Consider the following 12,453-nt stretch of genomic DNA (forward strand, 5'->3'; position numbering starts at 1 on the left):
ACAACTGAGCTGCTGTGAGTTAGCGATACCTGAAGCTATTTATACAAATCTATGAAAAGTGAGACAGACATTACACCCCAGACCTGAACTTTACTGACAGAAACTTCAGGTGAAAAACATTGCTGCCACTCACTTCCTGTCAAACAGGAGGATGAGGAAAGGTCACCACTCCAATCAGACACAGCAGGAGACGTCCAGGAGGGACTCTAAAGAGATCAGCAGAACAAGCTATTCAAATGTAGACATTCCGCATCCGTAGTAGTTTCACTACTGAGGAAAAGGTGAGAACGACCCTCTGAAAAAACAGCAAGAGTGGACAGGAAACTCAAGAGTGGCTCGCTTTGCATTTGGAAGAAATCAAATGGAAATGGAAGACGGGGAAAAAACAGGGATTACTCTCAAGACAGTTGTTCTTAGCCTTTTTGTTATTTTACCAAGAAGCCCCCCAGACTGCCTGAAAAAGGCTGCAGATCACTCTCTGATGTCTAATTCGCTAAAACTCCAAAATACACAAAAACAGGAAGCATCAACTTAAAAAGCATTTTTTTTCAGTTCTGCTAATGATTTTCTGACGGCTTTCTTTGATTTTTGCCCATCTCATTTTCACAAACTCAATCTCTTGAGCCTCCTCGTCATCCTCAGCACCCCGTCCCCCATACGGTTCCTCGAACCCCTGGTTGGGAACCACTGCTTTAAGGCATGTCAGGGCAAAATTTATGAAATCACAGCATAAAAAAAAATACACGAAATGAAAATAACTGGGAAACATGGAAAAAAAATAGATAGAACTGGGCCAACATTTTAGGAATGTTTGAAACAAACTCAAAAAGAAAACACCAGAATGCTTTCAGATTTAATCTCAAACAGAGTATTCCCAATATATGGAAAATTCAGTCTAATAATGTGCAAAGGTATAAAGGAGATAACTGGAAACTAGAGTCCAGGTGTTCGCATCATTGAGTCAAATGTGTTTTGGACAACTTTAATAAAGCTTTCTTTCTAATAATAAAAAAAAATGTCTGGAAAGTGAATGTCTAGAGAAGAAACCAGCATTTAAGTGTGATAATCCTTGGGGTTCTATAAATTATTCTTGAAAAAAAACTGCTTCTTTTTAAGTAATAAAGATCAATAAAGAGTGTTGATGATTTTCTGTGCTTTATGCACAAGATTGCACTTAAAGGTGAACTCCGAAAGCAGTCGTGCTGGTTCTCACCGGCTCCGTCTCGGTCAGACAGAAATTTAAAAGTGCTAACGAAGCTGCCGATCCTTGTCAGACACGTCAGGGTCGAACAGGACAGGTAACAATGGCTTGTAATCAAGAGGCAACTCTTGTCAAAGGAAAAGCAGAACGAGCTATTCCAATTTAAATGTGGACATTCCACTTCTCCCCGACCACCAGGGAGAGGTGAGAACGATCGGTTGAAGCGAGTATGAGAGGACAGGAAACTTGGAAGTTGTTGGCTTTACATTTGAAAAGAATCAAATGTGAGTGGAAGATGGGGGGGGGGGAAACAGCCCAACCTCAAAAGCAGTGGCTCCCAACCTTTGTTTGTGAGAAACACTTTCTGATCTGCAATGACTTAGAAGACAGATATTGTTGTCAAAGAAAAAAAAAAAAAAATATGGTTTCACAAGGAAGTCAGAAAATGTGTTTGTCTTTGACTTTGTTAATCTAATTTTGACAACCTCAGATCAAAGTTTAGGGTATTTCTGTCCTAAAGGTTTTTGCCTTGATGCAGTTTTGTGTTCAAATGGTGGTCAAACTTTTTCATTCTTCCACTTCGCATCGCTTTAAACTCCATTACCCATTCACATTTGTTGAGACCATACTTGTTTTGCAATAGGCCGTCACCTTTGAGCTCCCTGCAGCTGACATTTAAACACACAAGATGACTCTGAAGACAGCGAATTCATCTTTGGTTTATGCATTCTTGAATGAAGATGCTTTAAAAACCACAAGAGTGAAATAAATGATGAAAGCACAATGACTAATGCATGTAATGCTTTAATTACAAAATTAACATTGAATTAAAAAAAAATCAGGTACTTGCATGCGCTGCTGAGTGGGTGAAAGAATGATAGAACAGAAGAGATGATTGGATTTTGATGGATCGAGGGGAAGCAAATCAAATCTATTAGGTAACACAGCACCTGCACATTCAGCCCGCCTGACGCACAGATTCAGTAACAAAACAACCCTGGATTAATCGCAAACGTACATGTTAGATGCCATGCAAGCTTCATAAAAGCACTTAGAAGTTTAAAAGAGATGAAACAACAACAGTGAAATCTTCAGAAGTTATAGCACTGACATGAAAACCAAGAAAGGTGGATGAACAGTGATGAAGAGGCTAAAAATGTAATAATGTTTCCATAAAACCGCGGCTCCTCTGACACATATCCATGAATCACACGTGTCCGGGTTAGTTTAATATTGGGATGTGCTTTCATTCAAAACCATTAAGAAACTAAACTTCACAGATTCTCTCAGGCAAATCTAATCTTTGAAACAAAAATATTCAGAAACACGCACACACACACACACACACACACACAGTAGTTCACTGCAAGGGAGCGATTATAAATACCCAATCAAACCTGACTTTCAGTTTCCTCATAGCAAAAATATTGAGAATAACCTGATCCAAAAAGGATTTTGAGGGAATCAAATGGAAAAATAAAATAAACAAATACATGGAAGACATACACCGGTGAGTTTGTGGCGTGTTTGTGTGTGTGTGTGTGTGTGAGTGTGTGTGTGCAGTGTGATGGCCACAAGGTGGCGTTGTGCAAAGCTACAAGATGGCCAGTGATCTGGGAAGAGAGCAGGATGATGAGTGGCAGAGAAGCGGCGACGCTCGCCGTCTGTCCACTTAATAGATCTTATAGCCAAGAGAAAGGAACACTGAAAACAGTCCTCATATAGACTCTTTAGGATATAATTTCATAATACCTTCATGAGCAAGATTTAAGATAAAGAATAGTTAACAAGAGAAGACCCAGTTCATCTGCTGAGGTTTTCAATGGCAGCCTCACATGAGGAGCGTCCTGCTTCGTAGTCCGCCGGGTCCACAAGTAATCCGCCTTTCTTTCTTAAATAATATTCAATACCAGCAGGACCAGTCATGACTTGTACTTGGCTAAAACCTCTCAAATCCTCTTTCCTCTTCCAGCCTTTGTTCAGAAGAGTGCTGTTATCCAGGCCTTTCTGTGACATTTATCTGTCCCACATTCTCCTCTCAGAGACGTGTCTGGGCCTCGGGGACATAAATTTCAATGCTGTCTGCGCTCTCTGTGGCCGAGTTCTGGCGAAACGAGGCGGCCTTCTTCGCAGCCAGCAGACGCTTGCGAGCCTCCTGCCTCTGCTTCTCCGCCGAGGCCGATGAAGAGGTGGTTGACGAGTCGGCGCTCTTCTCGCGGCCCAGTGCCGGACGTCCCTTACCGGGCTTCTTTGACGCCGGAGCGGCATCCTTCTCCTCGTCCTCCTGCGCCGGCAAGACGACAGAGAGGGGAAAGAAACGTGTGAGCGGAGGTGAAACGAGACAGGCGATGAGGGGGCAAAAGGAAAAACCAAAACTCTTCATCTGGTTTTATCCATTAGGCAGCTTTGGCAGACAGGTTTGACAAGACAGGACTCCAGTGCTGATCGTATCCCTAAAAGCTCGACATATTATTAAAGTGATTCAAGACGACTAAACAGAAAAAAACACAGACAGCACAGACGACTACAAACATTTAGAAACAAAACAGTCATTGTGTTGACATTTTGACAGGAAATGTAACATGAACTGATGGATTCGAAAAGGACTGAAAGACACACACAGTCACTCACTTCAAAAACAACATAAAGCAAAAGCAAACCAGCTGCAGTGAGACTCGTCAGCTTAAACACATGCGCGCACACACACGCACACACATAGCAGACAGACCATCTTTTGCAAACAATCGACAGCACACACAATGCGGAGATTAAAAGAGAGAAAGCCAGACTGCATTCTGTCGCATTAGCCGCTGCATCTTTAGCCGTGCTTCGCTGCAAACACACACGTCGGAAAATAGCACATGCATGCTCAAAGCAGGGCTTCAGACTTAAAAAAAAAAAATGCGCAAATGAAAGCCCTCTTTGAGATGTCTTTTTTTTTTTCCATGCATGCATTAAAGGGACATCTCTGGCCCATTTGGAGCGAAGGCCCTTTCAGGGTTCATCCCACACGGGGGCGAAAAAGAGTGGGAGGAATGGTGGTGGTGGTGGGAGGAGAGAGGCCGGTTTCGGCGGCTTTCCTACCCCAGCCAGGGCACTGGGCAGCAGGGGTGGGAAGTACCTTCCGCTCAGGGGGCGACTGGGCAGCCGCAGACGGAACGGGCTGCCAGTCATTGGACTTGAGATGGTAGAGCTCATCAAACTTGAGGCTGATGTCCTCAATGGACAGCTGCAGCAGATCCCAGAAGCCTGCAAGGTCCTGGGCCGTGGGCCGGGGGCTAGCGCTCACATTCTGACCAGAGAAGGAGGAAGAGGATGAGAGTGAAATACCGAAAATACAACAGGGGACAGTCCGCGTCGCAATACAAACAGTATCTCTTTGCTGGGTGCCAGACTTTTGATATTTTTCACAGTATAAAACCTAACAGCCATCGAGATTTTCAAAAAAGTAAAAAAAAAGCATAACTCTTCCCATCCTAGCTGTAACAAGCACTCAGTAACAGTTGTAACTGGGACACTTGGAGGTTTACAAAACAGTTAAAGAAAAAAAAAAATCCTATTCTGATACCTTCTCAAAAACTAAACTTGAAAAAAAAAATTCCCCCCCAAAAAAAGAAAAGAAAAACTGTGTTTCTGCTGCAATGTCCCAATAAGTGAAATCAGCTGCACTTTTTAAAACATACATTTGTTGTACCTGAAAAAAAGATCCCTAAAAGCTGATACAATTAAAACAAAAACAACAAAAAAAAACAGCTTTGTTTCATAAAATGATAAACCATCTCCAGGGTTTTATTCTGCAAATTGAACTTGTTCAGCTTTTGAATCAACTTATTATAAAACTTCATGACATGGTTGTCCAACTCCTTTATGTGGACTGCAGAATATGATTTTTAAAAAACAATCATACTCCCTAACTCAATTTTCAGATTAATTCAAATTCATCACAATCCTGAGTTTCTTCCTTCATCTGGAATAAAAACTTGGGCTGAAAAGGGCCTTACGATGTTGGGTCAACTAGTAGATAGTGGGAATTTAATGACCTTCCAGCAACTCCAACAAAAATATAATCTTCCAGCCAATGATTTTTATAAATATTTACAATTAAGGCACTATCTACATAGACATGATTATTTGACATCCTTACAAGTCACACCCTCCAGCATAGAATAATTCTTTATTTCTGTGATCAAAAGGACAATTAAAAGCAGATATGTCTCACGTGCTTTCAAAATATTGCAAGGTGACAGAACAGAGGATACAAAGGACATTAAAGGAAAATGGGAACTGGAAATGAACATAATAATCAAGGATGAGGAGTGGGAGCAAACAATGCAGGAGGGTTATAAAATAACAAACACTAAGAGAGTTTGAATGGAAAACCAAAGTCTGATTTTTTAGAACTCCTTTTGTCACATCCAAATTTGGTTAAACTTCAGACCGATGTTGAGGAGTTGTGGTGGTGTGGGGGACCATACTCATATTCTGGGATTGTCCCAAATCAACAAACTATTGGAGAGACATTCAGGGTGAAATTATAAACTGCTTGGGTGTCAAAATTCCATTAGAACCAAATTTAATAATTCTGGGAATTTTCCGAATAAATTTTAGACCACACTGTCACAATTCAATTAAAAATATTACTTTTGATTGCAAAAAAAAAAAGATTACTACCTCCTGGCTTAAACCTCAACCCCCCCAACATTACACAGTGGAAAAATAAACTAAAGGAAGTGTATCCCATGGGGCACATAACTGCAAGATTGCAAATGAAAACTGACATATTTAAAGATAAATGATCCTCAATTCACAATTGCATTTGTAATTGAATTCTTGTTTATAAAGAAAAAAATATCATTTTTGTTAATGTTTCATTGTAATATGGGGAAAAAAAGTGTTTGATGGCAACAAGGAGTACTGTTGTACCACATTGTATCTGTTAAATTTTGTATTTTACAGCTGTATGGTGAAATGTGATTTGCAGATTTTGAATTAAAGAATAAGTTAAAAAAAAGAAACAATCATACAATTAATTGAGTATTCAGCATTGAAATAGCTGAATCCCCACATCTTAACAATTTAACTGCGATACTGCTCTAAAACGTGCTAAACGGCAAACTGACGTGTGTGTCTACTTCTATTTTCTGTGTTCACCTCCACCTTTAGTGAGCCTCTCACCTACCTGGATTTTTTTTTTCTAAATTGCATTTTGCTACCCTCCTGCCCTGAAAGATATTAATCTGCAACTTAACACAATCCCCACATGCACGAACAAGTCATTTTGTTTCCTGATAGCTGTGTTTGAAGGCCAATTTGAAGGCAGATGTGGAAGCCGAAAGTGGTGCAATCTTCACACTGAACAGTAGAGGGAGCCATGAGACAGCGCAACTGATTCAGTGGCGCAGAGCATTGTTCTGTTTTCATCAATGCAGTAAAGTTCAAAATTGTTTTGACATGAGAACTGGGAAGCAAATCATTCAAATTCACTTCCCTTGTAGTGTAAATGAACAAAAATAGTGCACCCTATATTGCGTGTGAATTCTTATTGACAAAACAGACATAATTTTAAGTAAAGAAGCATCTCTTTGTGATTTCCCCACTCAGTTCAACATGTTTAAATAGCAGTACTCACAGCTTTCTGTCAAGTAAAGTGTTGATTGTTTGCTATAAGTCAAAACTAGTTTTGTGTTCAAATCTTGTATATAACACCATTTGCAGAAATACCATCCCACTGGAGATTTGGGGCTTACTGGCTGATTACAAGCTCCCTGTACTTTGGGTTGGTGGGTCCCCATGCCTTGTTTGGCGTAGGCCTAATGAGCCTAATATCAAGGCTGTTCTCGGATAAGTCGGTGTAAAAGCTCTTTGGAATTATCAGGAAAAGCAGCTCTTGAAGAGGACGGCATACAACTAAATATATACAGTTCGGTGGGGCCTTTGGATCGAGAGTTGGAACTGTGACGTTCACTTTCATACCTACACAAGCCTGGAGAGCGGACGCTTCACAGAGGGACGACATACGCACCAAGTTTTGTTCGCACAGTCCCCGAAACTGCTGGAACTTCTGAGACATCAGCAGCTGGGCGCTGCCGACTGCACTGCGGACCTTCCCCAACACTAAAAACACCACAAACACAACAGTCTGGTGAGATTGTGACTTTATCAAGCAGCTGCAGCAGAAGTCATTACTAATACCTGCAAAGACCTGAACATCTGTATAAGCAGTGGTTGTGCTTCGCAGTGCACTGCTCAGAAACTCCACAGGGTGGCATGAGGGGGATGACAGTGTATGGGGCAGAGTGATCCTCTTCAATGAATAAGCTCATATAGGTAGTTGCTCCAGCCTCGGTTACTCCTGTTTCTGTGTGCAAATCAGGATAAACATCTGCTTTCACAGACCTGTGACTCCTATCTCAACACTACTTGATTCAGGCGTGGTCACACCGTCCTCCGGACTCGCGATTTACATCAGACTCCTGATAAAGGTCACGTCCACTCACACTGAAAACTCCCATGTTGTGAGGCGATACTGAGAGGTTCAGACACAAGTCCCTTGTCTATGTATTGATTGAGTCCTTGAGATAAAGACAAACTGTGCATTCAGGGCCTGTATGCAGCCTGTGCACACAGTGGGTGTTTGTGTGAGCGCTCACCACTGTGTGCCTCGGGCTGATGTTGAGGCACTAATCTAATCTGGAGGTTTAATCAGTCCCAGACTAGATTTGTGTAATTCTGGAGATTACAGGCCTGCTTGTGTGTGGTAACCCCAGGTATTACCGCCTCATCCCCTCCATGCTGTGTGCGTCTGATAGTGACTGTGGGACCTGGTTCAGAGCCCCCAAACCACGTGCCGAGGTCAGGCACCAGCGACCTCTGGAGGGAGGCGAGAGTTGCTGGGTTCATTCAGAGGGCCCGCACATGTTCGACTTCAGAGATTATGTGACTTTGTTGGCCTTTTTGCAGGAAAACACCGAATATGATTTAGTATATTATCATACGAGCTCAAGAGATGTGATTGGATATCACTGGAACATAAACCGATCACACCGACGGCATTGTTTTATCTGGATCAGGCCGTTCGTGTCAAATCTCTGCATCTAAAAGCATTTTCATTACATTAAGAAAAAAAAAGAAAAAAAAAAAAGCTCATCCATGCATGAACATTCCCCTAAAATGAGAGTATAATTCAACCTTGCCTCCAGTTGTTTGTGTCCATTTCTAATGTTCTCAGAGAGCCTGATTACCGCAGTGTCTTCCGCCTCACTCCACAGTCCGGTGAGATAAACCTGCTGGATTTGATTCCAATCAACACAAAACAAAACAAACCTAACCCTGGTGATATTCTACATGAGAATGTTATAGCTCCCGGTCAAAAGATGAATTTCTCTCAGATGTGTTTCTGACAAATCTTGTTTTACTGGTTTATTTTGAATGAGGGCAGGTTACCCATGATCCTCCTCGCATGACCGCTGACACAGAAAAGTCCTGTAATCTGAGCCGTACGGAGTCGGAAACATATTGATTTAAGCAGAGTTTTACCAGCTTGAAAGACACACCTGCCATCAAACACTGAACTGTTGTGCAATGCAGCTGTTTAAGCCAAGAAAAGATGAACATACTCTCCCATAAAGACATTGTGTTGCTTTCTCCAGCAACTCATTTGCTGCTGACAGCCTACTGACTTTGCCAGACTTGGATTTCCAATGAGTCCCTTTACTTGCTTTCCTCACCTTCCTCCGAGAGCTGGTTGTTTTTGGTTTCCTGCTCCATCTGTTGGCACCAGCCCTCCATGCGTCCCGTCTCGGCCTGCAGCAGCTTCAGGAACCAGTGGCCGTCTCTGCGACACAGCGTCCCCCCTCCTCCCCCGGCTCCACTCAGGGGGGCACTGCTGTTGCTTCCATTCCCGCTGTCCAGCCAGGGGTCTGGAGGCGGTAAAGACGAAGGGTCCAGCGCTGGATCCAGGCTTTCGGAGAAGGAGGAGGAGCTGCTCCGCGTGGTGGAGCGGTTGAGGATCTGCCTCGGGGGCGGGGGTGAGGAGGACTCGCCGGCGGGCTCGCCATTGTCTAAAGAGTCTTGTCCAGGAGGGGAGCTCATGGACTGGCTGGCACTGTTGACCATGACTTTTTTTTCAAAGGGTTTGGCGCTATTGATATGGGAGATGACGGGGATGTCTTGTGTGTCTGAATCGGTTTCTTGTTTTGAGGCCATGCTACTGGAGCGACTTTGCCTGAAAACAAAACAAGGCAACGCTGACTTACAAATGGCACTTTTTAGTCGAGAAGGAAATCAAATTATTTGCCCCAAATTGAATGTGCACAGCATGAACAAACAAAACAAATGAAGTATTATGTTTGTCTTACTGAAACAGGCAATGCTTGGTTTAACACTAAGTCACTGGATGATCAATACAGATATGAATAAACAGATCTGCTGCTCACAAGACACAAAATGCACTCGACTGATCCATGAGAACTCGGGTTTCAAATTCTTACGCTCAGAGTAAATAGAAGAACAAACTGAACATCACTTCCAGTTTTAGTTATTATTTAGGGAATGCTGATAAGTATCTACTTCTTCAGAAAAAAGATTGGAGTGGGGCTCAGTGAGTCATGTTTTGGTAATCCTCAAAACCAAAACTGAAACATCTGAGATAAAAAAGTAATGAATTATTAATTTGTCTACAGAATTAACAAAGAGTTAGACTCTGCTCTGTGAGAAATCCACTAATACACAGAGCAACTCTTGCCCAGCTGGTTGTGCTGGCCGATGTCTGTTAGGACTAGAAGCAGCAGCTGCTGTGTGTGGAACTCAGACTGCAGCATGCAAACGCAAGAAAAATACACTCGGAAGGCGCATAAAGCCCAAGAACTTCCTGGCATTCAAAACATCACGAGCACACAATGCGGACCGAGCTGCAACAAGCAAGACATGAGGCACAAATACGTATTTAAAGTGTCCCTCAGATTCTATGTGTTTGATCAATCGGGGTGAATTTCACTGTACATGAGGCGACTCTCAGAGGAGGCCGGCCCCACACTCATAAACGAAGTGATTTGAAGCAGAGACACAGCAGTGTCTGAGCGAGTCTGGACCTGGAGGGGATCTTTAAATAGTAAATGCTCACTGGTGGAATGTGTTTCATGATCACAAACACAACACAACAACACACTGAGGATGCTACACAGCTCCTGGAAAGGGAAAGAACAGTGAGAGGAGTGTGTGTGTGTGTGTGTGTGGCTATAATATAAATTCCTCACGTTGTTACAAGGACAGGAAGAGGACTTACTGCCACCCGTCCTCCACCTGTACTCCAATGGACTGAAACTTGGCCAGTGGGGGGGTCTCTTCTCGGGGAACTTCCTGAATGCAGTCGACCTTGCAGAGGATGAACGGCGATGAGAAGAGACGGACCAAACACACAGTCAGCGCTGACGCCGAAACGGCATCATGAGTTCTAACAACTTCTGTACTTTTCTTTAAATTTCCAAGTGACCAACAAAAAAATTAAGTTTGCACTGCAATTTCAATTCAATGTTATGAGGAACATTTTTTCTAACTGAGTTCTGGTTGTGGACATGATCTGTAAAATAGACGGACAAACAGAACATCGTTTTTGAGAAAAGACAAACGGCTCTAATAACAGAGCGACAGAGCTCCTAAACAGTTCTTCTGCTGTCTAGAGAGGGAGACAAGGCTAAAAGGGCCTCACAGTGCAAAGGTGGCCCAGGCCTACCTGTATGCCTATGGAGGAAAGCTTCCGCCGGGGCACTGGGGCTACGAGAGGCTCCTCTGCAGCTAGATTCCCTTTGATAAATCCTGATTTCAGGGATTCCTGCTGGACTACCGAGTCACTCGTTTCAGTGGAAGCATTGGCGGTGGCGGGGAGGATGGGCTCTCTCGGGGTGGCGATGGGGGTGGGGATAATGTGCGGGGGGCGAGGGATACCCCGGGCCAGGCTGTTGGCACGAGTGCTGTCAAGGCTGTCCGACGAGTTGCTGTGAGCGTGGCTGGACTGGCTGGTGACCTCTGACCTCCTGTCCTGCTGGTCCAAGTAGTTGTCCTGGGCCGACTCCGTGCTGCTCTGTACGGTCACCGAGATGTAGGGCTTGGAAGTTGTGCGAGGCGGAACTGGCGGAGGAGCAGCCTTCTTACAGGTGGTTATGCATGAGGAGACTACAGAGGAGAAGAAGAGGGAAGGGTCACAAAACCATCTTCAATCCTCCCCCGTCTGGTAACAGTGGGATTCTGGGATGTGGGGACGAGCGTGTGTTTCCAGCACGTACACAGCAGAACTACTAAACTGTGTTTAAACAGGCAGCTCCACCGTGACGTGAAAACTGGGCCACCAGCAGAAGCATCCCGTGAAGTGGAAAATCAAATCAGGTGGGACACTGAACAAACACACCTTTTCACACAGGTGACTAAATCAAATCACACACGCTACATTTTGAAGTGCCGATCATGAGACAGCTGATGAAATCAGTGAAATAAGTTGCTGACCACCTGACTTTTTAAATCTAAATATGGCTGAAGAGTGAAATCTTTCTGCAACACAGGCCCAAAAAAAGAAAGAAAGAAAAAAAAAAACTCTTCAGCTGCAAAGACATTAATGATAGACTCACAGAAGGAAGAGAAACCACTCAGGCATATCTGTCTAGTAAGTTATGACAAGCACTTGGCAAAAATAAACGCTTTTGAAAGCTGGAGTGTCTTTTCAATTCTTCTCAACAGCACTGTGATGATTGTTGTTTAAGAGCCCCGTATGATACTAATAGAAAGCGTCTGATGCTGAAGACAGTCTGTGTTTTTTTTTCTTACTTTAGGAAAAAGGAAAACATAAAGTAATTAAACTGTCTTCATATTTTGACTTATATAATAATGCTGGTACAAAATGGCTGCTACAGTTTAGTTAGCATCTATTGTGTAGTGTTCACACTGGCTAGTCGCAGGTACTATATGGCGCGACATGGTACTGTACAAAGTCTGGAGCTGAGCTGCTTACAGTGGAAATGTGCATGTAGGCTTATGTGAAATCCACACATCATGGATCTAGCACATGACATTAAAATCTGCTTTAACTGCTTTGAAAAAAAAAAGGTTTAGTGAGACAATTGCACTCTGACACAACCACAATTTATCTGATCCATCAACTACATCAGATATTTGTATTGGGGTCAGCAGTTTTCTTTGTAGGCTGATCCATATCTGTACAATCAAGTGTAGTGACGGATTTGTGATGTAAATCAGGCTTTGGA

General features: G+C 43.1%; 1 protein-coding gene across 4 annotated transcripts in view; it reads right to left on the minus strand.

Moving 5' to 3' along the window:
- Positions 1-1,989: 1,989 nt before the first annotated feature.
- dlgap4b (discs, large (Drosophila) homolog-associated protein 4b) overlaps positions 1,990-12,453 on the minus strand; it is a 115,248-nt gene continuing 104,784 nt past the window's right edge. For all 4 annotated transcript variants that reach the window (XM_030092679.1, XM_030092683.1, XM_030092680.1 and 1 more), the window contains 6 exons: positions 10,932-11,371; positions 10,485-10,573; positions 8,929-9,425; positions 7,224-7,315; positions 4,323-4,493; positions 1,990-3,485 (listed from right to left, as the gene is read on the minus strand). In XM_030092679.1, coding sequence (XP_029948539.1) covers positions 3,240-3,485; positions 4,323-4,493; positions 7,224-7,315; positions 8,929-9,425; positions 10,485-10,573; positions 10,932-11,371 — 1,535 coding nt within the window. In that variant the 3' untranslated portion in view covers positions 1,990-3,239. The remainder of the gene's footprint in view (positions 3,486-4,322; positions 4,494-7,223; positions 7,316-8,928; positions 9,426-10,484; positions 10,574-10,931; positions 11,372-12,453) is intronic.

Source organism: Salarias fasciatus, chromosome 5 (genome assembly GCF_902148845.1).
Source record: "Salarias fasciatus chromosome 5, fSalaFa1.1, whole genome shotgun sequence".
Classification (NCBI taxonomy): domain Eukaryota; kingdom Metazoa; phylum Chordata; class Actinopteri; order Blenniiformes; family Blenniidae; genus Salarias; species Salarias fasciatus.